The 27,190-nt window shown below is 37.8% G+C and overlaps 1 protein-coding gene across 18 annotated transcripts in view; it reads left to right on the forward strand.

Moving 5' to 3' along the window:
• DLG2 (discs large MAGUK scaffold protein 2) overlaps positions 1–27,190 on the forward strand; it is a 1,588,988-nt gene that overhangs the window by 831,051 nt on the left and 730,747 nt on the right. For 2 of the 18 annotated variants that reach the window (XM_059187642.1, XM_059187646.1), the window contains exon 1: positions 13,338–13,479. The exons of 15 other annotated variants lie outside the window; for them this stretch is intronic. In XM_059187642.1, the coding sequence (XP_059043625.1) occupies positions 13,375–13,479 (105 nt within the window). In that variant the 5' untranslated portion in view covers positions 13,338–13,374. Of the gene's footprint in view, positions 1–13,332; positions 13,480–27,190 lie in introns of those variants that run through there. One more of the 18 variants, XM_059187639.1, reaches the window with a different exon arrangement.

Raw genomic sequence — 27,190 nt, forward strand, 5'->3', positions numbered from 1 at the left:
GAGACCCCTGATTGAAAGGAATTATGAAGCCCACAAAACATTATATTTCTGTGCCTTAGTAATATTTAATCTCAGTGCATTAGAAAAGCTTCACCCCAGTATAAATGTTTGTGATCTCTGTGTGAAGTGACCTTTGATCACACCAGCACAGTTCAGTGAAATCAAATTTGCAAGGCTTATTATGGTGGAATCCATTATTTGTGCTAATGGCCAGTCTTTCAACTTTGGAATACTTCACATGTCACTGTCTTGGCTTCATAGTGTAATTTCAAATGACTTAGTTTAATTTGGGGTTTGCTATTGATACATTAACATTCTATGTACAACTTCATTTTGGGCGAATAGGCCTGGAGTTCATGAGCACTAGGATAAATGCTTTTGATCACTCTGAGACTGGAGTTTAGCTTTTGTTCTAGCCCAGAACAACCTGACTTTTGAAAATAAAGCCTAGCTGAACTCCATGCATCTGTGGTACGTACCTCTGAATCATTTAACAAATGACTATGAATTTTCTTTGAATAATACTCTATCCTCTCAGCTCTTTATTACCTAAAGCTGCCCACCAGAAGTTTATTCCCCTCACCTCAGAGGCCTTCTCTATTTTCTCCTTCCTGGTAGCATTAATAATATTAATGATAATGATAATAACATTGCTAATACATTTACATTTGTTGTTATTGATTTAGCATTCTAATGTGCAAAGAAATGGTAAGCAATCCATTCAGTCTTCACAGTAGGCCTGCAAGTTTACAAACATTACTATTAATTATTATTATTCCCGAGTTACACAGGAGAAAGCGGAGACGTGGTAAGGTTAACTAAATTTCCCAAATTCACACAGTACATAGTTAATGGAGCAGACGCACCAAACCATTCAACTTCCTGCAGCAAGACTTTCTGTTAATTGTTGTTGTTCCCTGCCTACAAGCTTGGCTAGAATCAAGAACTCTCTCCCCTTTCCTCCCTCCCTTCCTGCCTGCCTTTCTCCCCTTTCTCCTCTTTCTTTCCTTTCTTCTAGCTATCTATTTTTATATCAAACTCCATTCCTTTTGCTTTTTCATCTCGCGCTTGCCCCTTCCCTGCCCTAATAATCTGGGCTCATCTCTCCCTAGCTCTCACCTGATCCCAGTCTTTTCATCACTTTGCTTGGAAGCCTCAGAGTCATCAGGGATGCCATCCTCTCCTTCCATGTGAAATAGATCAATAAGCTCTTTCTTCAGGGGTGTGGTGTGTGTGTGTAAGAGAGGGAGAGCTGGAGGGGAGGGAGGGAGAGAGGGAGGTGGGGAGGAAGAGAGAAACCGAAAGGAAAGGGATGGAGGAGGCAACAGGGAAAGGTAGCAAGAGAGACAGAGAGTCTTATTCAAGCACCGAGTAAAGTATGTAGTTGGTCCCCGGAGGAGATCTGCTGATGAGGAGGAAGGAAAAGGGAGGACAGACTCTCAGGGAGCTTCATTGTAGGGCTATTTTGATATTTTGAGTTGAGACAGAAATGGATCTATGACAATTCTATGATGTTAACTGTGCAAGAGTATCCCTAAAGCCACCAGCTAGACCCGGCCCTACCACTGTCTAACTGCATAATCCTTGGCCCATTCCAGTCATCTGGGTCTCAGCTTCCTGTCTGTAAAGTGGATAAAGCCATCCGAGACTCATTCGGATTTTTTAAGAATTGATGAGATACGTACACAATGATGAAAATACAGTGGCGATTAGGTTCTCAAGGTGCTTACAAACTAGTGAGATAATAAACATAGGACATATGGATAGAACTTTGTGCTACATAAAAACAGAAATAGGTATAATTGAAGAAAGATATTAGCTACTGATTGTTTATTGAGCATTATTTCTTGCTGGTCCCATGAACTCACTATTCAATCCTCACGATGACCATATAACATACATGCCATTATCAAACCTATTTTATAGATGAGGAAACTGAAGACCAGGGTGTAGAGAAACGTGATCAAATTCACATAATTAAAAAGAGTCCAGGATCTTGTACCCTGAACCATGCTCACTGCTTTGGTGTAGAGATAAGAAAGTATAGGCATTACTTGCAGAGGAAAAAGTCCTTCAACCTCCGGCTCTGTGCTGCCAGTAGGGAATTTGGAACATCACAAAGCCCACCAACACAGCTCCTCTCCTCAGTGACAGCTTTACCTCTGGACAGTGTGCCCTGTCCTCTTCCTCATGGGCCAGCCACACATAGGTCATTAAAAAAAAAAAAAAATGAGTAACAATGCTGTAGGGATCTTGCCTGTCAAACCTTTGGAAAACAAAGATGTAATAGGCATGCTGAAGGTGCCATTAACTTTTATTTCTGTTTCCAATTGAGATGCTTCTGCCTGGCCATACTTAGGCAGCATGGAAATAAATGATAACTTTAATCGGGCATCCTTATAAGTTCTTTCATGTTCTAGTTAGCAGTTCTGCAATGCCTACATTAAAATCAGATTATCCTCACCTGTCATGTGACTGCTTCTTTCCAGACTTTTTACTAGAGTGGACCACAGGGCTAAGAATACCATAAAAGCAAATTCATTCAGGGGAATTATTGATTTTTTTTTCTGTCTTGCATTCCTATTTCAACATGAAAAGCCCTAATCGCCTCCCTCCTATATTTCATATGTTGTACATTTTCAAAAGCATCAGAGTGCAGCATTACTGGAAGCTACTATGAGGCCCTGAGCACCTCAGACCTTGAAATGCAGTTAGGTATTTTCTACTGTTGCATAGACTGCAAAGACAAAATGCTTTGGGAAACTTCGAAGGGAGGGACGGAAAGCCATCTCAGAAGGTAAGAACATGGTGATGGCAATCAAATTAATATAGGCTATCAAAAAGACCTGAGCATGGAAATCCAAGTTCAAGTCTTACATCTACCATTTATTGCTGGTTGATCCCTGTGCCTATCATTTAGCCATTCCCTGTGTCTGTTAGCTCAGTTTAGAAATGGGAGTGCTACTTGTGTCTGCACATACTCCACCTGGTTTTTGTGATAGTCAAATCCATTCATTTATTCAACAATGTTCAGTGAGCACCTATCTCATGCTAGACAGTGTGTACATACAGTTGATACAATGATAAACAGAAGGACTCTTTTCAGTCCATAAGGGGGTCCTTCAGTGAGAAGTCCAGCAAAAATCTAAAAGTCACAAAGAGATTTATAAACTTGATTCCATGAAAAGCTATGACAAGATGTCCTGATAGGGTCAGGAGCAGTGGGGTTCTCAACTAGACAGATTTGCATCCCCCCAGGGGACATTTGGCAATGTCTGGAGATCTATTTGGGTGTTACTACTGGGGGAAGGGAGTGTTACCGGCATCTAGCAAGTAGGGGACAGAGAAGCTGCTGAGCCTCCTACAGTGCACAGTGGGACTGAGATTTGAAAACTAAGTGGGAGAGAATTCTGGGGAAGAGGTGGGAGAATATTTGAGGCAAAGTAACATTTGCATAGGAACTGACATGACAATGAGCTCCATCATATCCTACTGGAAGCAGCCCTCTGGGGCTGCAGCACAGAGAGGGGAGAAAGGGCACCTGATGACATCGGTGACAGGCAAGGTTAGAGCCAGTCAGTCCTGGGGTTGTAATAAAGTGGATATTGGGGGTTCCTGCGATGAATGCATGTAGCTTAAACAACCAAATGGAAGGAGCTGGGATTTACTGGATAAGGAAATGAAAGCAATACAGATTTGAGGGGGCGGAAGGAGAATAAGAGCTCAGATCTTGAAGGCAGTAAGTCTGAGATGTCTGTGAGATACTTGGGTGGAGATGACCAGCAGGCAGCAGAATATGCAGTTCAAGAGAGGTATCTGGGCCAAGAATATAAATGAGGAAGCCATTGATGTACTAACATTTTTTTTTTTAACCTAAGCTCTAGGCCCAACATGGGCCTTGAACTCACAACCCCAAGATTGAGTTGCTTGCTCTACCTACTTAGCCAGCCAGGTACCCCTAATGTAGTCGCATTTATTTATTTATATATATATTTTTTTTACTTAAAAAATTTATTGTATTATGTTAATTACCATACAGTACATCATTAGTTTTTGACGTAGTGTTCCAAGATTCATTGTTTACGTACAACACCCAGGGCTCCATGCAGTATGTGCCCTCCTTAACACCCACCACCAGGCTCACCCATCCCACCCCCAAAACCCTCAGTTTGTTTCTCGGAGTTCATAGTCTTTCATGGTTTGTTTCCCTCTCCAATTTCCCCCACTTCATTTTTCCTTTCTTTCTTCTAATGTCCTCCATGCTATTCCCTGTGTTCTACAAGTAAGTGAAACCATATGATAATTGACACTCTCTACTTGACTTATTTCACTGAGCATAATCTCCTCCAGTCCCCTCCATCTTGATGCGAAAGTTGTATTTATATGAGTGAATAAAGAGAGGGTAAAAAGTAAAGGGGAAGAGACTTCCTAGCTGTGAATGTGCTTTGTCAGCAAATTTGTTCTCTATAAATATAAGGATTTCGTGTCATTAAGGGCAATACTTTTCACATCTCTTCACTTGTTTAACAAACCATTGCCAGTCCTCATTATATGCTATATGCTATATGCTATTGCTGTGTGCAAGGGCCTAGGAATAAACAGATGAATAAGAATGGCACTTGCCCTCAAAAAGAGTCAAGAAAGCAAGTGGAGAAAGGATCTTAAACTCTTAATACTGACCTATCAATGAGTTCATGTAGCTTTCCTTCTGTCAGGAGAGTCTAGAGAAGAGGTGAGGGCTCTGGAAAGAGAAAAAGATAAGGAAAACAAATTTGATCTGCCTCATAGTTCTGTCCAGGTGAACCCTGCCCTCAGTCCCACCCTGAGGGTTAATGAGCTGTGATCTAGTATTCGATAGAACGATGGTCAAAGGAGACCTAGTGTCCTGTTTGTTCCACTCAGCTTCTTTGGGATCACTTGCTTTCTCTCCCTTAAAGTACTGGACTTGAGTTTTCAAAGATCAGCAGAGAGTAGGGAATAGTACTCTATGACCATGATTTCCATCTCAACGCCTCTGAAGTACAACTGACTGACAAACTGAATATATAGCACACTTCTCTGCTGTATGAATTTTTATATACTACTGTCCATTTCATGCCCTCTGGAACCCTGAAGCATGCAGGAAAAGTCCATTTGCCCTTTTACTCTGGTACAGTCATGTGAGTCTTGCCCCATCGAAAAAGACATGTCATTCCCTCTTACATAATGCAAAAATGGGACACCTGTGAATTTTTGATAATAAGAACGATGGCCAAATTCACCATATATCTTTGAAAATACAAAAGAACATTGTAAATATACCAACATACGCTTTCTGAAGTTTTAGTATGCTTTCATCTAGTTTAGGGTTCATTAGTAATACTATCAAGCAAACACAGAAAGAGCCCATCCTATCCCAGGCACTGTGCTGAGTGAACATTTGCTTCTCTTCTCTGAAACTATAGTTTAGTGGGGAACATAGAAGGAAGAAGTGAATAGGGGTGCCTGTTGGCTCAGCCAGTTAAGCATCTGATACTTGATTTTGGTCTCAGCGTTGTGAGATCAAGCCCTGAATCAGGCTCCACACTAGGCATGGAGCCTGCTTAAGATTCTCTCTTCCCCTCAGCCCCTCCCCCCTTAAATAATTAAACAAGAAGATAAATAAATAAACAGTGAATAAACAAATATATTTTAAATTAAGATGGGAATGGTGCCGAAGCAATCAGGTTTCAGGGAGAAAGAGCTTTAGGAAGATACATACTTTAGACTATGGTGTGGTGATAGGGAAGGTGAATCTGCAATTACCTAAATATTTCTTGATCACTGGTCAGATGGAGTCAACAGGTATGAATTTATTGTAGATCTTACTTACTACCTACTTATTATTTCTTACTTACTAAATATATGAATAAATTAAAATGAAATTTATTAACTTTATAAACACTAATGATAGGGCTTACTGTGTACCTGGTTCTGCTCCAAATATTTACAAATATTAACTCACTCAATCCTAAAAGTACTGTTATAATCTCCATTTTATAAATGAGAAACTGAAGCAAAAAAAATCAAGTAATTGTCCAAGGTAACATAGCTGGTAAGTGGTGAAGCAGGTTACGTTAGTGAGTGCGGTATCTTCATGGGGATGCGAAGGATGCTGCAAGGGAAAGTAGTTTTTAAGAAGGAAAACCGTAAATTTCTATTCTTACAATCTTAATATCAGTTATAATGTCACTGTTACAATGATGTAAGCTCTGAACTTTAAATGTGACAGGGAAGCCAGAAATTTTAAGATGGAGGATCCTGGGGCACCTGGGTGGCTCAGTGGGTTAAGCCTCTGCCTTCGGCTCAGGTCATGATCCCAGGGTCCTGGGATCGAGTCCGGCATGGGGCTCTCTGCTCAGCAGGGAGCCTGCTTCCTCCTCTCTCTCTCTGCCTGCCTCTCTGCCTACTTGTGATCTCTCTCTGTCAAATAAATAAATAAAATCTTAAAAAAAAAAAAAAAAAGATGGAGGATCCTACTCTTTAGAGAGCTTACTGTCTTACTAGAGAAAGATTATCAGCAGGCGTGACATAATACATAATTCAAAATTACATGGGATATCTTTGCTAAATTTAAGGTCATATCTTTAAGTGCTTATTTGGGGAGGAAAATGGGATTGCTAAGGATTAAAATATATTCACATATCACTGAATTACAGCTCTGAAAGACAGAAGAGATAGTTGAATCTAAGCTTTTCATTTTATAAATGAATAATTGAAGTTTGTCAAAGCAAAATAACCAAACCAAGATCTTGCAGCTAATTAGGGCAAGAATCATAACCAAGAGTAACACCCCTGGATATGAAATCTCAGCCCTTTTCCCCTGGTTAAATTATCCATATATTTTGTTTCCCTTCCTACTAGAAAGTCATTGCTTTCTAATCCTGTCCCCTTCTGTGGGAGGTGGATCAAACTGTAGTTTAACGTTAAATGGTGACAGAGATTGTCACATGGGATAAAACCCAAGAGAGGGAGACTTTATGCTGGTTTTTCTAGCAACTTTAAAATAATTTTTTAAAAAATAGCTTCAGTGAGGTATAATTGATATCCAATTATTTGAAGATATTTAAGACATACATCTTGATAACTTTTGACTTATGAAACCATCCATTCAAGTTAACGAATGTATCCATCACCCTCAAAACTTTCCTCCTGCCCCCTTGTAATCTCTCTGTCCGTCTCCTTCCCCCCACCTTCTTCACCTCCTCATCTCAGGTTCTCCTTTCTGTCACTGTAGGTTAGTTTGCATTTTCTAGAATTTTATGTAAATGGGATTAAACAATATGTACTCCTTCTGTCTTCTTGGATTTAGCATGACTCTTTTGAAATTCATTCACGTGTTGTATGTACCAATAGTTCGTTTGTTTTTATTCATCTGTTACAATTTGTTTATCCATTCATTTGTTGTTTCAGTGTTTTGGTATTACTAATGAAGCTGCTACAAATATTTGTGTACAAGTCTTTGAATGGACATAAGCTTTCATTTCTCTTGGGTAAATACCTAGGAGTAGAATAGTTTAATTGTATGGTAGGTGTATGTTTAACTTAAAACAAAATTAAACAACGACAAAAATCACTGTACTGTTTCCAGAGAATTTGCTCTATCCTCGTTTCCACCAGCAATGTATGAGAGTTCCAGTCTTCCACATCTTCATTAGCCCTAGGGACCCTAGGGATAGTCTGGCTTTTTTTTTTTTTTTTTTTTTTAATATTAGCCATTCCAGTAGGAATATAATGGTATCTCATTGTAGTTTTAGTTTTTGACATTGAGAAATGACATTGCTCATCTTTTTACATGCTTATTGGATACATGTGTATTTTCATTGTTGAAGTGTCTGTTAAAATATTTTGCTTATTTTTAATTGGCTTGTTTCTTTCCTTATTATGGAGTTTTGAGAGTTCTTTATGTGTTTTAGAAACAAATCCTTTATTAGATATATGGTCTGTAAGTTTTGCCTCCATTCTATGGCTCGTCTTGTCCTTATCGTACCAGTGTTTTTTGAAGAACAGAAATTCTGAAATTTGATGATGTCCAGTTTATCAGTTCATTCTTTTATGGTTGTGCTTTCATTATTGTACCTAACCTAAAGCCACAAATATTTTCTTCTACTTATTTTTTGATTAATTAGGTTTTACATATAGGTCTGTAATCTAACTTGAGTTAATTTTTAAAGATAGGCATACATCAAAATTCTCAATTTTGTGTATAGATATTCAATTTGTTCCACATTATTTGTTGAAAAGATGACCTTTTCCCCACTGAATTCTCTTTGCACTTTTATTGAATATCAGTTGTTTAAATGTGTGGGTCAGTTCCTGGAGTCTCTATTCTGTTCATTGATATACTTATTTATCTCCGTGCCAATGCCACATTGCTTTAATTACCTTAAGTTTACAAGACCAGAAAACAAGTAGTACTTTTCCTCAAATTGTATTTTTCCTTCTCAGAGTTGTTTTGTCTATTATATATTCTTTGAATTTCTATATAATTTTAGGATAAGCTTGGCAGATTCTCCAGGACAAACAAAGAAGCAAACATACAAATAACATTGCTGAGTTTTTGATTGGGATTATGTTGCATTGAATCTATAAATCAATTTTCAGAATATGATATCTTAACAATATTGAGTATTCTTACCCAGAAACATGGTGTATCTCTGCATTTATATGTCTATAATATCTTGTATTCTGAAATTTTTCTGAAGTTATTTATCAATGCTAAAGTTTGTTTTAGAATCCATGCAATTTTCTACATAGACAGTTATGCCATATAGAAAGAAAGACGTTCTTATTTCCACCTTTGAATTTTTATTTCTTGACCTGTGCACTATCTAGAACCTCCCAGATAATGCTGAATAGAAGTAGTAAGAAAAGACATCCTTATCTTGTCCTGAGATTTTTTTTTTTTAAGCCAGGAATGGATATTGAATTTTTTATGTTTTTCTTGCCCCTACTGAGATGATTGTATGTTTGTTTGTTTGTTTGTGTTAAAAGAATATCATAGATTGTACTGAATTGTTTTCAAAGGCTAAACCTATTTGGTCATGATGCATAACTTTTTATATGTTGCCAGATTCAATATGCTAAAATTTTATTTAGAATTTTTGCATATATATATATATATATATATATATATATATATATATATATATAAATTCATGAGGGCACATGGGTATTTGCTTTTGCTGGTAATATCTTCGTCTGGTTTGGAACCAGGGTAATCTGGCCCCCCCAAAACAAGTTGGAATTCATTCTTTCATCTTCATTTCTCTGAAAGAGTTTGTATAAATTATTATTTCTTCCTTAAATGCTTGATAGAATTCATCAGCGAAGGCATCTGGGCCTGAAGTTTCTTGGTTATAGGTTTTTAATTACAAATTAAATATCTTCAATAGATACATGGAATGACTATTTATGTTACTTACCTTTTTTGAGTGAGTTTTGGCAGTATATATCTCTCAAGGAATTCATCCATTTCATCCAAGGTGTCAAGTTTGTTGATATAAAGTTGTTTATGAGATTTTCTTATTGACCCTTTCATAGCTATAAGAACTGTAGTGATTCTACTACCTCTCTCATTCATGATTTTGATAATTTATTTTTCTCATTTAGCCCTCATTAATCTTATGAGAGTATTATCAATTTTATTATCAAAGAACTAGGTGTTAGTTTTATTGATTTTCTTTACTTTCTCTTCCGATCTTTTTTATTTCCTTTTTTTTTTTTTTTAGGTTGCTATATTTTTTCTAGTTGTGAAAAGTGCAAACTGAGATCATTAATTTGAGATCTTTTTTTCCTTTAAATGTAAGTGTTTAGTGGTTTACATGTACTCTTAATTCTGTCTTTAAGGGTATCCAACAAATTTTGATATGTTGTGGTCTTATTTTCATTCACTTCAAAATACACACTGATTTCTTTTTTTATTTTTTATTTTATTTTTTCCTTCGGCCAGTGAGTTATTTATAAGTGGTGGGGTTTTTTGTTGTTTTTTTTTTTTTTTGTGGGTTTTTTGTTTTGTTTTGTTTTGTTCTTTTTTTGTTTTGGTTTCCAAATATTTTGGGACTTTCCAGAGCTTGTTTTACTTTGATTTCTAACATGATTTCACTGTGGTCAGTGAATTTCTTTGACCTGACTCCCTGTAGATTGATCAAAATTTGACTATAGAAATTGAGATATACAGAAAGTACTTTTAAACATTCTAAGGCCTATAATCTAATTTAGGGTGTGGCAGTGTATTTAGATATGATAGACATATAGCTTAGTGACTGTGTTTAACAGAAAATGGTCATCATTACATATCAGGCATTGTGCTCTTAGGATGAAAATAAGTACACTGTACTTTGTGAGCAGGGGCAAATGCACATTGAAGAGTAGTTGAAAAGAAACAGTCTTGAAATATATTTATCCTTGCATTCTTTGTTGCCAGCACAGTGCTGAGCACATAGTAGAGCTCAATAAATGTTTGCTATCTCAGCCAAGTTGAGCCGAGTCACATATTTGATCAGGTAAGATTCATGTTGTACTCCATTTGGAAGTTGAAAGTAATAGATCACAGAACTTACAACAGTGATTGAGCATGAGTATAAATCATGTTATAGGTACTTAATAAAAACTAACTCATTAAGTAAGTAATATGCAAGCCAAATAAGCAAGCCACCTAAAGCCTCCAAAAGTATACCAATGCACTACTTCAAAAGTGGGGAATAAATAAATGGAAATTACCCCTTCGTGAGGTTTAAGAAGAATTTCACTGAGTTAAAGCACATTGATGCTCTGAAAAATTGGTTAGAGCTAAGACTGGTTAGCATTAGGAATAGGAAGCTACTGAGTATGCACTTAAGAGCAGCTTTGGCTCTGGTGTAAATCTTACTATTAAGCTCTTTTAGTGTCATGTTCCTTCCAAACCAACCAGTAATGGACTCCAATTTCCCACTCTGCTTTTGTTCTACTTTTCCTTCCCCAGGAATGTCCCCTGTCTATCCCTGCATATCCAAATTTTACCCTAACTTCAAGCTCTAACAAAGTGCTGACTCTTCCATGAAGATGCCCTAATTTCCCCCAATGGATGTATTTTTTTCCCCTTTTTCATTGTTTCGGGAATAGTTTATGCTATCTCTTTTATGGCACTAACCATGTTCTAACTTGGCTTTTTGTTATTTGTGTCATGTATCCTCCCTTTAATTAGACTTAAAGCTCCTGAAAGGCAGATTCAGCTTCTAATATATCCATTTGTCCATAGCACAATCAAAAAGTGTAGCACATGAGAGGTGCTTAATATGTTTATTGGATCAATGAATGAATGATTCTAAGGTCATTTTTTTGTGTAGAGTTCCTACATGTAGACTGCAGATTATCTATCCTTTTTTCTAAAAAGTAAAGAAAGGAGGATCTTTTGGGACATGTTGCTTAAATGAAAGAATGAAGGGATCTGATGAGGCAGAGGAAGTACACGGTAGGACAGATGATCCAGCTGGGACTGAAATCATGGTGAATATTGACTCAAGGTATTCATAAAGGAGTGGCTGGAATTTTGGAGGCTAACTTACCAACTTTATATTTTCTTGTTATTTGCTAAGAAATACAGAACATTTACTAGTGAAAGAATATTTTCTGGAAGTTGTGGGTTGGCTGGTCGACAGTGCATGAGGAAGAAGCATGTGGCTGGGGCAGATGGGGGAGTCTAAGGGCAGGAATGAAGGCAGAGGAGGGACTGTGGGTGTGAGCTGAACAGAAGAACATCATGAATGAGCAAAAGAGAAGGAAGGTTGGTTGAATTGATATTGAAAAACAAACTAATGGCAATAGCCTTATGGTGGGTCTTCCCGAGATATTCAGGAATATCTTTATATTCTATGTATTCCTAAATAATCTTCCTACAAATTAGTCCAGGTAAAACTTTGGAAGATCAATTCTACTTCCAATTCTTTCAATAAAAATTGAAAAATAATTGAGATAAAAGGCCCTCAGCCTTTGAGATTTTCACACCACAAGGTCATTATCATGAACTAATCTGCCATCGCCAAGACAGAAATGCAGAAAAACTAGGTAACCCAAATCATGCACCTCTTCTAAAAATAATACAGCAAAAATCCTTCATTTATGTCGTCAAACTGTTTCCTCTAACTTGTACCTTGTTTTGTACTCCCTAGATTTTCTAGGTTAATTAAAACTACAACTTAATTTTTTTTTTTATGTTATGTATTGCCCTAGGTTTACCCCCTTACCTCTAGAAATGCTGGAATATATGTTCTCCGTGTTGGCTATGTAACTAGATCTGAGTATAGATTCTTCTGGAACTTCTGAGAACTCAGCACATTCTCTTAAGATGCATTACCCCCTACTGAGCAATCCACAGAGACTAGAGGGGGCTAGTAGAGACTCACTTTACTCTGTGAGCTCCTGTCTTAGGTGAAAGAACATTTGGGATATGTCACTATATTCTGTCATCCAGATTTTATTTAGTGCCTTGGACTAGCCTTTTTGATGTTAAAGTGTGTAACCAATTTCTCTGGAATTAACATGTTCCGATTCTGTGCAGACCACTTTCTAGTCCCAAGACTATTTAAAGGCTCGATTCTCCTGACGATAATGCTGAGAATTCTTCTTAGAATGATAAAATAAATGTGACTTTTCTCTAATACATAAAGCAACAGAAAGGTTTTCTCGTGGCTTTTAAATTTCAAGATAAACAATTGACTGCCTCCTATACCTAGGAACCTTCTGTCTAGTCTTGACGGATACTTTCAGATACACAACTCTGTAGTTAATATACGTGGTAATTCTCCATAGATAAAAATGTCATGTGTAGATCTTAACTGAAGTGAGAAAAGAGTTGGACATATTAAATAACACTGTTAGAATAAATGTATATAATTGGATATCTCACATAGCAAACAAGTGTAGACACCTGCACATGTACATATGTGTGTGTACGTAATCCACTCCCATCAATTTTAATACTTTTCACAAGCTACTCAAATTCTACCTTCATGGCCTGCCACCCAAATCTTCTGGTAGAAATATTTTTTCACATCTCTTTCCCTCCTACTTCTTTCCCCCCACACACTTATGGTATGTGCAGTTTCGCCAGACCCGTGTGAAGACAGGGGAACATTGATGGGATTGCTTTTCACAAGTGTGGGAACGAAAATCCTTCCCAATGAAAACATCTGTCTCTGTTCAAGTCATGCCCAGTTATCCCCCAAAAGAAATGTTCTGATTAACTTTTTTTTAAAGTCTTAAGATAGCAGTTTGTGTAGCAGATCTAATTAAGAAGTTTATGTAACAGATCTGCAGGGTTTTTTCCTTCTTCAACTGGGTTCTTTGAGCTCAGTTTGAGTGTTACTAGCTTTCGCTATGCAACGGCCAAGTGCTTCCCGGGCTGAAAATTATCAGCTTTTGTGGGATACTATTGCTTCCTTAAAACAATGTGAACAGGCTATGCAACATGCATTCATTCCGGTAAGGAAAATTTCCTTTTATTCTCCTAAAGATTTCTTTTTCTTTTTCTTTTTCTTTTTCCTTTTATGGCTGTAGATAAGTGGCATGTATTATATGCATTTAAAGACGTGTTATCTTCTCTGTAGCTCTTGTTTGGGGTAAATATATCTCTGCCTTTCTTGGTAGGAAGTCTGAATTCTTAATACAGTCAGACATTGATCAATGAGAAACAGTAAACAGTGGTGCAAGCAAACTCATCCCCCTAAAAAAAGTAGTTTCTAAAAGTAACATGTACTAAGAAAGGGAACACTATTGGTATTTCTCATAATTAATATTTGATACAACTTATAGTTCATATTTCTTGGTTGATGCCTCCAGAATGCCTTAGAGTGGCTTGAATATATTTTGCAGTAGGTATGATACATAGATCAAGAATCCGAAAGTTAGTTCTTACATTTTGGTTGCTTATCCAAGTAAAACCCACCATAAAATCTCTCTTTAAAAGCATGACTATTCCTTTAGTAAATCAGTGATGCACTGTTTAGAAATTTGTAAGTATAATTGGTAGAAATATATAGATACATAAAATGAATTAATAAGTCAGTGTCATTGTGTTACTTATTGCAGAAGTAATGTTTGTGCTTATAATTATTTAGCCAGGGGACCCATGCTATCTGCATCAGATAGGCTGAGATGAAGTAAGTGGGACTTGGAAGAAGAGTTTTTAGTTGATTCTTTAATTAGATCTGTTTCGAGGTTTAAGAATAAAGGAATTAAGAATTAAGGAGCACTCTCAACAATTAGTCTCTGCTAAAATTTATTTGGAATCTCTCAAGAAAAACATTATTTCTGACATAGAAACTCAAGAGACATACCTCTATCCATAGTGGGAATAAATCTTTGAAGTTCAAGTTATTTTCAACTGACTCAAGTTAGGTGCCATTATGTTTTTCTCTGCAACTTAGGAATCACCTAAGTGTTTTAAAGGCTATGCTACATTTAGAGTTCTTCTCATGGAGTACCGTTCTGTAGTCAGATCTCTATAAAGTGACCTTGATTGTTAAAGACATAAAACATCATTTTTGTGAGGAATTTAAAAACTATTGGTGAAAGCTCTCTAAATCAGGTTAACTAGTAATGATTCTACATTGAAGTGTCTTTATTAAACTGCTCTTCCTTGGCTTCATCATGGAGAGTATGATATTTTCCGTGAAGTTAATATCACCTAATTGTGGCGCTTTCTCTAGCCAGGCAATTATTTCCTCCCTTCTGTGTTCCTTGCATGCTCCTCCAGTTTATCACCTAACATATTTTATTATAAGTGTTTTCTTCTCTCTTATATTATAACTTCTTGGAGTGAAAGAGAAAAGGAAAGTAAGTTGAAGGAAGGAACTAAAACTTACATGTTTCTTTTCTTATTTTCCTGTCTTGAGTTCCGTAAATAGAGCATGCATCTATCCTCGGGGTCTAGCACAGTGCCTAGCACAATAAGGGTGCTTGGTGAGCACTTGAGAAATGAAATCAAATAAAAAAACTCCAATTCTAGCATTTTTAGTTAACACATAGCAGTTTTCGTCAACAGCTTTGTCTATACTGACCTCATAAAATTATTTCCATTTAAATCCATCTAGAGAAAACAATAAACCTTGATTAAAGCATTGCAATGGTGTGATGGTGGGAGCAGTAATGTGTTAATGCAGGGGATAGAGCCTTATGGGAAAAAATAGCCTTGGATTGAATTCCCCTAGTCCTTGGGCCACTCTTTATTTCATTCTCGTGTCTCCTCCTAATTCCCTCTACTGCATACACACACACACACACACACACACACACACACACACATACACACACACACACAGGCATTTCCAAGTTTAATTTGGATTTGCTTCATTTTGACACCTCTAAATCTTTTTAGAAGATATTAGGAATTTGCCAATCTCTCAAATCTCAATTTTTTCCAAGTCTTGCATTCAATATATCATTATATCATCACAATTTTATGAAGACTGCTTTTAGAAAACACCCTATTATTAAAATATTGCTATCAGTTGGAGATAAATCTGTTTAAATTGAGCCTCAGTTTATTTTTTGTTGGAAGATGACAGTTAGACCTCAGAACAAAAACTCTTCCGTACTTTTTGCACTTTTTAAACCCAGTGATAATGTGTTTCATACACTCGCAGATACACACATATACATGCATGAATGCATGATATTCTTGCGTGATGATACCCTTCATTATTTGGGATATACAAATAAATTCCAAAATATGTATATTTGCCATGATGTATTTAGCATGTCAAGGAAATGGCGGAGTATATCAATTTAATCAATTACCACCTTTAAAATAAAACTTGTTCTCCTTTCAAATAAAATCCTGGAAATGAATAATGTAGACCCATGTAGGAAATGTAGACCCATATTATGTAACTCCCTTAGGAAACCTGACCTGAAAACTTCACAAGCAGGTAAATGCTGTTTGTACATCTCCTATGGGTGTGTACTTCTACCACATCATTAGAATGCAGTTGGACCGTGTCTCGCACACACAATAAGCTGGGGAACACAAAGAGTTTTTCAGTCAGTGTACTTCACTGAACTAATAATAAACTTGAGGTAAAATCTCAAGTCATTATACAGTCAACCCCAGAGAATCTGTCCATACAGCCTAAAGTTTAGCTTGATGAAGGAAACTTAAGTAACTGATAGCTGGGCAATGCAATTGTTCCACACAGTCAATACAAACAGAGAAGCCAGTCCGGGAAGTCCTTCGGTGCTCCAGTACTTGATTTCATATAACAGATCATGCCTTATAATGACGGTGGACATCAAATCTGGAAACTCAAGCAGATTCATCTGCTTGACCCAAGAGCCTGGAGTATAGAAAAGCAACTTGGAGTTTCCCGTATGTTTAGCCTAAGTGCCAGCCAGCGTGAGTTGTAAATATTTATTAGATAGATGGATAAAAAGCTTTCTTTCGAATCCTGTAAATTGGTTTCATCGTTGGGGCTATAAGCACACCTTTCTAGACATTCAGTATCTTTGGGGTCCACGCAAATCAAAGGTTTTGCTCTTACATTATTCAAGTAAATAGATATGCTTGTAAAAACAGTCCCATAATTAGTGGTTATTTTCGTAGACTGACCTGTGTTTCTGTTCATTATTTGTTCATTCACTTCATTCATCTTTCACTGAGCTCCTGCTATGTTCCAGACACAGTCCAAACACAGGCCAAGGACCTGAAGGTACACTTTAACTTTTATGACACCATCACTTTGGAAGAGACACTTCATTGCCTCTTGCCCAAGTGGCACCCCACTGTTTCTTGCTGCAATTAACAAAGTTGATTTTCCTTATGCTGCTAGTCATCGTGCTTTAATTTTGTCTAATGTGAATGTCATGCAGCTTGCCAAGCCTTGGGAGAGATACTGAGATGAATCAGTTAGGAGAACCCTGATGAAACCTACACAGAATTCTGCTCATGAGGAATTTTTTCAAGTGGATACACAGATGACTCTAACACCCGCTACTAAGTGTTGAGTGCCCTAAGTACCCATGACTTACCGTGAGAATTAAGGAAAGGGGTGAATTTCACAGAAGAGTATCAGCTAGATTTTAAAGGTTCAACAGATGTTGGCATTCAGTGATGATGGAGGAAGAGGACCTTCGAGTGGAGGGAACAGCAAAGGCACTTCCTAATTGTACAGAGGTGGTCCATTTTCCAACTGTTCATTCACTCGACCAATATTTATTAACTTTTTATGTATCTGAAAATTGTGTAATATGACTGACCATGTAACAGTAAATAAGACAAGCTTAAACCTGCCCCAAGGGCATTCACATTTTAGGGGTGGAGACAAACACTAAATAACCAATTACATAGATATATCTGTATTTCACCCTTTGATGCTATCCTATGTGAGTTGTTCACAGCACTTCTCAGCTTTGTGCTTATGCATATCTAGATACACATCTCTTATCAGAATAGTATAGCAACTGTAGATATTTTGCAAAACCTCTGCAAACAAGACTAAATGGAATAAAATATTTTTTTCCAAACATTTTTTAGTCCTAAACTACATGTTAATTTCCCTAGCAAACAATTAGTACATCCTGTCTCACACATCCTGGGCTTGGTACTTATAGTAGAAAAGTGACATCTTGACTGAGAACCTCTCTTATGTTGTGCACTCTTCTATGTACTTCACACGTTAGTTCACCTAACCTGTCAATAATTCTCTGATGTACGCACTCTCCTCTCCATTTTACAAAGTTTACAGAGGGTAAGTGACTTTCCCATGATCACATAGCTAGTAAACGGAAAGGCCAGACTTTGAAACTGATTATGTGACTCCAGTACTCATTTCTTAATGGGTTCAGTAGAATAAGGAAAAAAAAAAAAAAACACTAAGATCAAACTGTTTGCAACACAGTGTGGGAGGAGCATTAGTCAAAGGATGCACAAGCCACAGTAGATGCTGGAAGGTGGGAGTGATCAATCTGCCTGGATGGGAGGTGAAAGATGAGGAAGGAAGACTGACAAGAGAAGTCTTGGGATGGCTTTAAAATAGGCGAAGGAGATAGGAAAAGATGAAAGAATACATACAAAGGCCCTGAGGCATAGAAAAGTAGTGTGCAATGAGGGCTATCAACTTTCCCCAATTCCTGATCTTCGTCTTTGAGTACTAGGCAAGAAGGACAGAGACAACAGGGCTACATGTTGTAAGGTCAGTCATCCTGCAGATCAGTCAGAAGTCACTGAATAACTCAGGCTCAGACTAAGGCACTGGAGCCTTTGAAGAGAATCTCCAGTGGAAAGAAGAGGTGACTTTCAGACTCCTGGTTTTATTAGCCTTAATACATAGGGCTTGGCCTACGGGGTTAACACTTGTCTGGAGGTGAGGTCATATGCCTAAAGAGACAGAGATAGCTTATGTACAGATATGAGAGAAATGTAAGAAGAGAAAAGGAGATGAGAAAGCACCTGGGCCCTAAGAAAGATATTGATAGAGATGAGTCTGGGAGGAACAGTGAGAGACTGGCAGAGGCCACGGAGTCCTCCTGGGTCTCTCAGAATCCCCAGTCCTTAATTTCTGTCCATCACGTGGTTAATCTGCTGTGCTTCCTGCCCTTTCAACCTGATAGTTCAGATTTTGCTTAAGCTACCGTAAGTGGCTTTCTGTTCTCTGCAAGCAGAGAACCTTCACGAAGACAGTGGCCAGTTAGTGGCTAGTGGTCCAGGGACAGGAACTGGCCCTACAAGAAAGAGCAGAACAAGAGCCAGAGAGAAGGAAAACAAATCAGCTGAGGACACTGGGCTTCAAAGGTGAGGTTCCCTCATTTACGACTTAACTCACATCACCTTCCCCAAGACTTCTTTGCCTTCTCCCTCATTATTTCAGCCCTCATTAACAACACTTCCAGAAGAAAAATAAGAGTAGAAAACATGCTCATACATTGCTTTAATCTCTTCTTTCTTATTTAGTTGTCACAATGCCAACATGAAATGGCCCCAATATTATTATCTCCATTTTCGATTGGGGGGGTGGTCAGCTACCTTATTTAATATCATACAGGTAGTAAGACCAGGAGAGAACCCAGGCCTTCTCACACTAATCCTACCTTTCTCTTTCACACCCACCATGGGACTTTGCCCCTACATCTCTTATGCTGCTGCTCGACTTTTATGACAAAAATATGAGGGATTTCTCTTGTTTTTACATCACACTGTAAAATCCTCACAGGGCAAAACCGTGTCCTGCTTCTACCTACTTTCTGCAGTTCCTTGTATAGTGCCTTAAATATGATGTTTGCCCAATAAATCTGCAGGGGCTGATTAATACCTAAAATGTGAGAACTTGGGCAAGATAATGAGGGAATAATCCTTCTTGTCTGGAATTCCTCCTTAAAGCCTGTCTCCTCAGCCCACAGACCCTGCCTTTGGTTCCTGGATGTTGACTTTGAGCCAGTGTAAGCTTAGGTCAGCTCTAAATAGGATTTGCTCAATGATGAGTTTCAGTCCTAGTTCATGGTGTTCCAAGTGTGTTTTGTCCTTTCTGGATTCTAAATATTACTTGACTCATCATCCTCAATCATGTCGGATTCATCTCTCGGTTTTATTCCTCTTAGCCTCACTTCGCACTTCTGTCTAGTAATACCCCAGTTTTTAGGCTATTTCCTCCTGAAGAATATGAAGAAGGCTATTAATGGAATTCCTATTAGTAAAGGAACAAAGATGACTCTTAATCTATAGAGATATTCAACCTAAGGTGGGGGGGGGAATACATCAGACGCGACCTGAATAATTGCAACAGCCTGGGACTGTGTGAGCATTTGCAGAGTTCTGGTAAAGTGGAATGAGATTGTTGCTTTTGTTTTTTAACAAAAAGCAAGAACTTGCTATCTTTTTTATCTTCCTCTCTTCTGCAATTTGCATTTTCTTTGACTGCTGGTCTTGTGATTCCTGTGCATGGGCATCTCAAGTCCATAAAAAATTAATGCCAGGTGCAGGATGTCTTCTCTTTATCCCATTGTTGCGCCTACTGTACAATGTTTATGTTGACTCATCCCAATGGGTATCCGTGCGGATATACGTTACTGTACGACAGAGTAAAGCCCATTCTCTGCCCCTCCCACTTTCCCCACCCACTCCAAAAACTGCAAAAATAGGACTCAAAACAGTTTTGTTATAGAACAGGAAAATAGGCAGTTGTTCAGCGCTAATAATATCAGTCCCCCTCCAAGTAGCAAAACAAAATTAAAACACACATCAAATCCTTAAAAACTTTAATGAGCTAATACTAGATATGTTGTACTTCTGTAAGCTTCATTTAGATATTTTTACTTAGCAGAGAGATGCTTAACAACAATACGGTTTCTGATTTTTATCTTGAAAATATATTGTTCTTGCTATTGCTGCTTGCGAGATCCCCACTACCCTGCTAATGCTGTCTTCCTTATATTGCTCTATCATGTTATAGTTTTCAAAGCAGCGTAAATTATATTCTTTCTCTTTATAACCTGGCGAGGGAGGCAAAGCAGGTTTTAATATATCCATATTATTTATAAGAGAATTAAAGTTGAGATACCTGAAGTGGCTAGAATCAGAAGTGGTTAAGGAATAAGATACAACCTACTAAGACTAGAAGCTCAATCCTGTGTACGTTTGCTCAAAGTCAAGAGTTTTAGCTGCTTCGAAAAATCTGGGTCTGAATGCCTGCTTAACTTTCCTGGACTTCAGCTTCATTCTCTGTAAAATTAGGTTTTATACAACCCTTTCGAGGGTTGTCTCTGGTTTAAATGAGATATTGTGAGTTAAACCCTTAGCACAATGTCTAACCAAAGAAAGTGTCCAGGGAGGGTTGCCTTTATTTATGCTGCTAATTTTTAACATCCCAATGCATCCTTTCACAAATTGCATGGGCTTTTTATATATGATCCTGTTTGCTTCTTAAAGAATAATTATATCTCCCTTTATACACAAACAGAAAATTTGGGCGTTTCAACAAGGCTAAAATCATAATATGGGTGAGGAGAAAGTTCTTAAATTTCAGTCAAATGACCCAAATCCTAAACTCCTCTTATTACTATTTTTATGATATTCAAAATTAGGTTAATATTAAAGTCAGGAATTACCCAATCCTTATTCATAGCTATATGCAGCCTTAGAAACAATTTAGAGAGTCAAGTGACCTGACCAAGTTCTGCAGTGACACAGCCAGCCCTAGACACCGTATCTGCTGACTCCAAGTGCAAGACTGGGAAGTGCTCATCCTATAACATAAAATCATAACCGGGGAATGTTTTTATTGAGTTTTTGTGGGCAAAGAGGGGTCATAAAATATAAGTTGTAGGGGCACCTGGGAGGCTCAGTGGGTTAAGCCTCTGCCTTCAGCTCAGGTCATGATCTCAGGATCCTGGGATTGAGCCCTGCATCTGGCTCTCTGCTCAGTGGGGAGCCTGCTTCCTCCTGTCTCTCTGCCTGTCTCTCTGCCCACTTGTGATCTCTCTCTCTCTGTCAAGTAAATAAATAAAATCTTTTTTAAAAAATGTAAGGTTGCAAACATTATATTCACAAGGAAGTTATCATCACTTTTCCAGTTAAGGAAATCTTTTATAAAACAAATGAAGGTTCTAGTATGTCTGAATTTATAGTTTTAATGGACAAAGTGGTCTGAGAGTAAAGTGGAGAGTCAGCCTGAGAACTACCATTTTGCTACCCACTTGTGGCCGAGTCCCCACGCACCATAAAACAACCTCCTCTATGCCTTCTTTCTCTTCCTTTTACTCTTCTCTCATACTGTTTCCTACTCTCTCCTCTAGCCCACATCAACAGATAATATTCTTCCATCTTCACTCTGAAGCACAAAACTGTAGCTTATTCTGAGCCCAGAAGGAGGTTAACTGGCAAGCAGAGCCTTTGCTTTGCAAAAGAACTGTGAGGAAGGGAGCCATCGGAAAACTGAAAAACCAAGACTGACATAGACATTGCCACTCTGGGAAGCAAGGGCAGCTGTGGGGCTAGGAACTGGTTGGCATTTTGGACCTGGAGAGTTGTAGGCTTTTTCCCGTGGAACAAAGAGTTCATTGCCTAGTCAATGACAATATACAAACACATCTGCAGAATATATTCTTTGGCATGAGCAAATGCTAGCAGTAGTTAGCCAGCTTCTATTTTTCTAGTCCTCATTCACTTCTTTTCTTTTTTAACCTATTTTTTCTGTTTTTCCCCGATGAAAATAATTCTAAATATAACATTAATTTTGAAGACAGAATGGCTCAAGGGAGACTGATAGACTTCCAGATATTATCAGAATTTAAAATAAAGGAAATGGAACTAAAGTGTTTTCTACTTTGTTCCTTCTGCAACCCAGCCCAAGCGCTATGTTTCAGAAGCAGGTACTGAAATATCTTCTAATCTAACATGGACTTGAGCACATTATGAGTTACTAGTGGTAAAGCAGTAAACCAAACTCATATCTCCCTAACATTTCCTCTCATACCCTCCCCCCCAAAAAAAATCTAAATATGAAACATTTTAAGGCTTTCATGGTTTAGTCTATTGTGTTTTTAAACTTTGACTGTATGATCTAATATCAAATTATGATTGATAGGGAGGAAAATGAAACAGAGGGTTGGATGTTAGTAAATTCTTCATTTTGGAGACAAGGCTTATAGAAAATAGAGAAAGGCAAGGACAGAAGAAGGAGCTTGGTGAGACTACTACACTTCAAATATTTTTGAGTTTTTAATATGGGAGGGAATTTTTTGCCACTCATTGCATGGTCTTAAAGCCAGAAAATTAACTGATTCACAAGAAAAACAAATTATATACTATAAACATAGAGCAAGATGATCATAAATGCATTTAGAGTTACCTTTCTTTTTTTTTTTTTTTAAGATTTTATTAATTTATTTGACAGAGAGAAAGATCACAAGTAGGCGGAGAGTCAGGCAGAGAGAGAGGAGGAAGCAGGCTCCCGCTGAGCAAAGAGCCCGATGCGGGGCTCGATCCCAGGACACTGAGATCATGACCTGAGCCGAAGGCAGCGGCTTAATCCACTGAGCCACCCAGGCGCCCCTAGAGTTACCTTTCTTTACCTAATTTATTAGAAGCCATTTTATATCATTGATATTTTCCCAATTTGATTTTTGTCTTATTTCAGTATGTCTTTCTTGTTTGCTTGTTTGCTTGCTTGCTTTCCCCTTTCTTTCTTTCTTTCTTTCTGTCTGTCTGTCTGTCTTTCTTTTTCTTTGACAGAGAGAGAGATCACAAGTAGGCAGAGAGGCAGGCAGAGAGAGAAAGGAATCAGGGTCCCGGCCAAGCATAGAGCCTGATGCAGGGCTCAATCCCAGGACCCCGGGATCATGACCTGAGCTGAAGGCAGAGGCTTAACCCAATGAACTACCCAGGTGCCCCTCACCATGGCTTTCTTAACATTATCTCTTCTTTCTGTAACTGAATGATAAAAGCAGAGATCATTATCCGGAAAGAAGATTTGAATAGCATGCCTGATTTTTTTCTAGTGTTTCCCAGCAGAGCAAAATTTATTATGAGTGAAATCAAATCCTTGATGAGACACAGACTCTTAGAGGTCATACATTTCACTCCCTATTCCTCAAATATAGAAATGAGTAGGGAGGCTCAGTGAATTGCTTTTTCACCTTGAGTTACTGAACTTCTTGGGTCTAAAGCTTCAATCTCCTGATTCCCAGTCCATCCGTCTTTATGCCAGTAACATAATCCCTCAACTGGATTGTAGTTATTTCCATAGAGGTAAAGTGTTTAACTTTTGATAGCCATGCAAGAACTATGTGAGATGTTAGCTTGACTACATTATAAATAACTTCAAACATTTTTATATTTAAAAAATAGTTGTGAAGTAAAATATTAAGACTAAGAACTTTTTAAGGTAGAACATGAGACTTCAAGTGAATGTTTAGTTTTGGGTGAATCTTTTGATATAGTTCTTCGCATTCATCTGAAAGAATTTAGCAAGCTGTTAGGATGCCATTTTGCTTTATTCATGATCTTTGAATCTTTAACTTTTCATTAAACCTCATGTGTCTTTCTGCCTTTCCAACTTCTAAAATGTACAGCTGGAGGTAAGTTAGAACATGGAACAATTCCAGGGCTACCTACCTTGCTTTATACAAGGTGGTGTTACAACAAAGGTATGGATTTGGAGTCATGAAGAGTGACTTTTTTGGCACTGTTGCGTTACAGGTAGTAACTTCTTTGAAATCAGGCATAGCAACTTCTTTCTAGATAGATCTCAAGAGGCAAGGGAGAAAAAGCAAAAAATAAACTATTGGGACTACATCAAAATAAAAGTTTCTGTGAAGCTAAGTTAAAAATCAATAAGATTAAAAGGCAACTTACAGGATAGAAGAAGATGTTTGCAAACGACCTATCCTATAAAGGGTTAGTATCCAAAATATGTAAAGAACCAATACAATTCAACACCTCCAAAAACAAGTAATCCAATTTAAAAATGGGCAGAAGAAATAAACAGACATTTCTCCACAGAAAACATTCAGATGGCCAATAGACACATGAAAAGATGCTCATCATCATTATCATCAGGGATATGCACATTAAAACTACAATGAGATATCACCTCATACTTGACAGAGTAGCTAAAATCAAAAACACAAGGAACAACATGTATGGATGAGAATGTGGAGAAAAAGGAACCGTCATGCACTGTTGGCGAGAACACAAACTAGGGCAGCCACTGTGGGAAACGGTATGGAGTTTCCTCAAAAAGTTAAAAAAAGAACTTTCTTATGATCACACTACTGGGTATTTACCCAAAGAATACAAGAACACTAATTCAAAGGCAAACATGCACCTCTATGTTTATAGCAGCATTATTTACAATAGCCAAGATGTGGAAGCAGCCTAAGTGCCCTTGAGTTGATAAATGGATAAAGATGCTAGATATATATAGATATAAATAAAGATATACATATATATAAAATATTTGATTATATATAATATATGTATAATTTTATTCAGCACTTGCCATTTGCAGTGACATGGATGGAGCTAGAGAGTATTATGATAAATGAAGTCAGTCAGAGAAAGAAAAATACCCTAATGACTTCACTCATATATGGAATTTAAGAAACAAAACAACCAAAAGGGGAAAAAATAAGAGAGAAAGCAAGAAACAGACTCTTCATTATAGTGAGCAAACTGATGTTTACCGGAGTGAAGGGGGTGGGGAATATGTTAAAAAGGTGGTGGGGATTAAGGAGGGCACTTGTGATGATGAGCACAGGGTGATGTATGGAATTGTTGAATCACTCTGTTGTATACCCGAAACTAACACATTTAAAAAAAACTTAATATGAAAAAAATAAGAGTGATCCCTAGCTCCACTAGTTATTAGTCTAGTGACCTTGGATAAGTTGCATTATAAGTCCATGCCTCCCTTTTGCTATCTGGATAATAAGCATAATGATAGCATGTAATTCATAAGCTTGTAATGAGGAGTAGAAAAGAATGAATATAAACAACCTGTGTATGATAAGCATAGAAGAGTCTTTCAGTTTTTAACTGTCCTTAATTTACAGGTCACACTTCAGACTAGCGTAGTCTGTGGTACATGGCAAGTTCCAGATGCTTCCATCCACAGCATCAGTGGTACAAGAGTAGTCACCAAGGGGCAGTGTACAGTTTACCCCTTTGTACCCATTTCACCTAAACTGTGGACTCATGGGTTTCTCATGAGTCCTATCTCTTGTTGCTATGGCTCTAGTTTTAAAGGTCTAAAACCCCATTAGCAAATATCTTTGAGTGTATTGTATGTCAAGCACTGACGGTAGCTAGGTGAGGGAGGCTGGTTAAGAGTCCCACCGTCAAAACAATTACAGTTTCAGCAAGGAGATACAAATATCACACACGAATCAGTTAGCCATCAACATGTATAAGAACAGAAAGAAGCGGTCATTAAGAATGTCAGAGCTTAGTGCTTTTGCATAATTTCTTTCCTTTAACATTTGTAATTCAGTGTGAATGGAAGTAATACAACTAACGTGTGTTTTTAAATTTGGAAGGCAGGACGGTTAGATAGATTGAGACCTGCAGTCAGGATTGAGGAAACTTTCATGGAAAGTCAAGGGCTTTAGATTGTCCTTCAAGGATGGATAGAATTTGGATAGGTAGATAAGAAAGGGGACCATGATTGATTCATGATATAAGAGAAAGAAGAAATGGAAACAGTATCTCATGATAGATATGAGGAAGGCATGTGCTTGGAGTCGTGAGACTCTTGACTTAATGGAAAGAAAGGAGATGGAAGGGAGTGAATAGTATCCAATTACTGAGCCTACTGTGTGCAAGACCTTCATCCAGGTGCTACAGAAGACTCTAGCCCTACCTTAGCCTAATGAAACAGGCTGACAGTTTGCTTAGAATTCTGGTATCTCAGTGTGGAAAACACAACTGTGCTGCTAAGATTATAGCTCTTTGGTGGCTTAGCAAAAAGGAGCAGATGGGATCCACGTGGATCTTTCCAGGAATAGCACCACATGGAGTGAATCAGTGAATTAAATATGTGTGGTTATATGGCATGGGGCATTGACTAAACCACACTTGAGATTTGAGCTAATGACTCCATTTTTCGTGAGATCTCCAGAGTATTTGCATAAATAAAGCAGTTAGGTTTGTAAATCCTCAGCGTGAATCAGTGGAATTTGTGGCAGAAATGGAGAAAAACAAGGGATTTAGAGTCCAAGGACCTGGGTTTGAATCCCAGCCTCCTCTTCTCTAGGTGTTTGACGTTAGGAAATTCACTGAATCGCTCTGCGCCTCAGTTTACTTATCTATAAACAAAGAAAAATTCCACCAGGTTCTCCGGGTTCTTGTGAGGAGTAAACAAGGAGACACAGGTAAAAAGCTTATCGTATTTGCCTGGCACGCAGTGGGTATTTTCTCAATCAATGTTAGTTCCCTCTTTTTGTGGAAATTAAATGATCTAATGTATATCAACACATTCTATAAGTTATAAAGCATGGTATTTGAGGTCAGCGTAATGCAGTTACCAATTTGAGTTTTAGTGATGACCTGAAGTTTGGTGAGTCATTTATTTTTGCCTTTTATACCAAGTGTAAAAAGGTATGTGTCAGGGGAGCTGGATCGAAATCCAAAGAACCCTCATATCTAGTAGTTCCAGCAACTTTTACCTCTTATTCTAAGTGGAATTAATTCTAGAGAAAACATAAA

The sequence above is a fragment of the Mustela lutreola genome, chromosome 1 (assembly GCF_030435805.1).
Source record: "Mustela lutreola isolate mMusLut2 chromosome 1, mMusLut2.pri, whole genome shotgun sequence".
Taxonomy (NCBI): Eukaryota; Metazoa; Chordata; class Mammalia; order Carnivora; family Mustelidae; genus Mustela; species Mustela lutreola.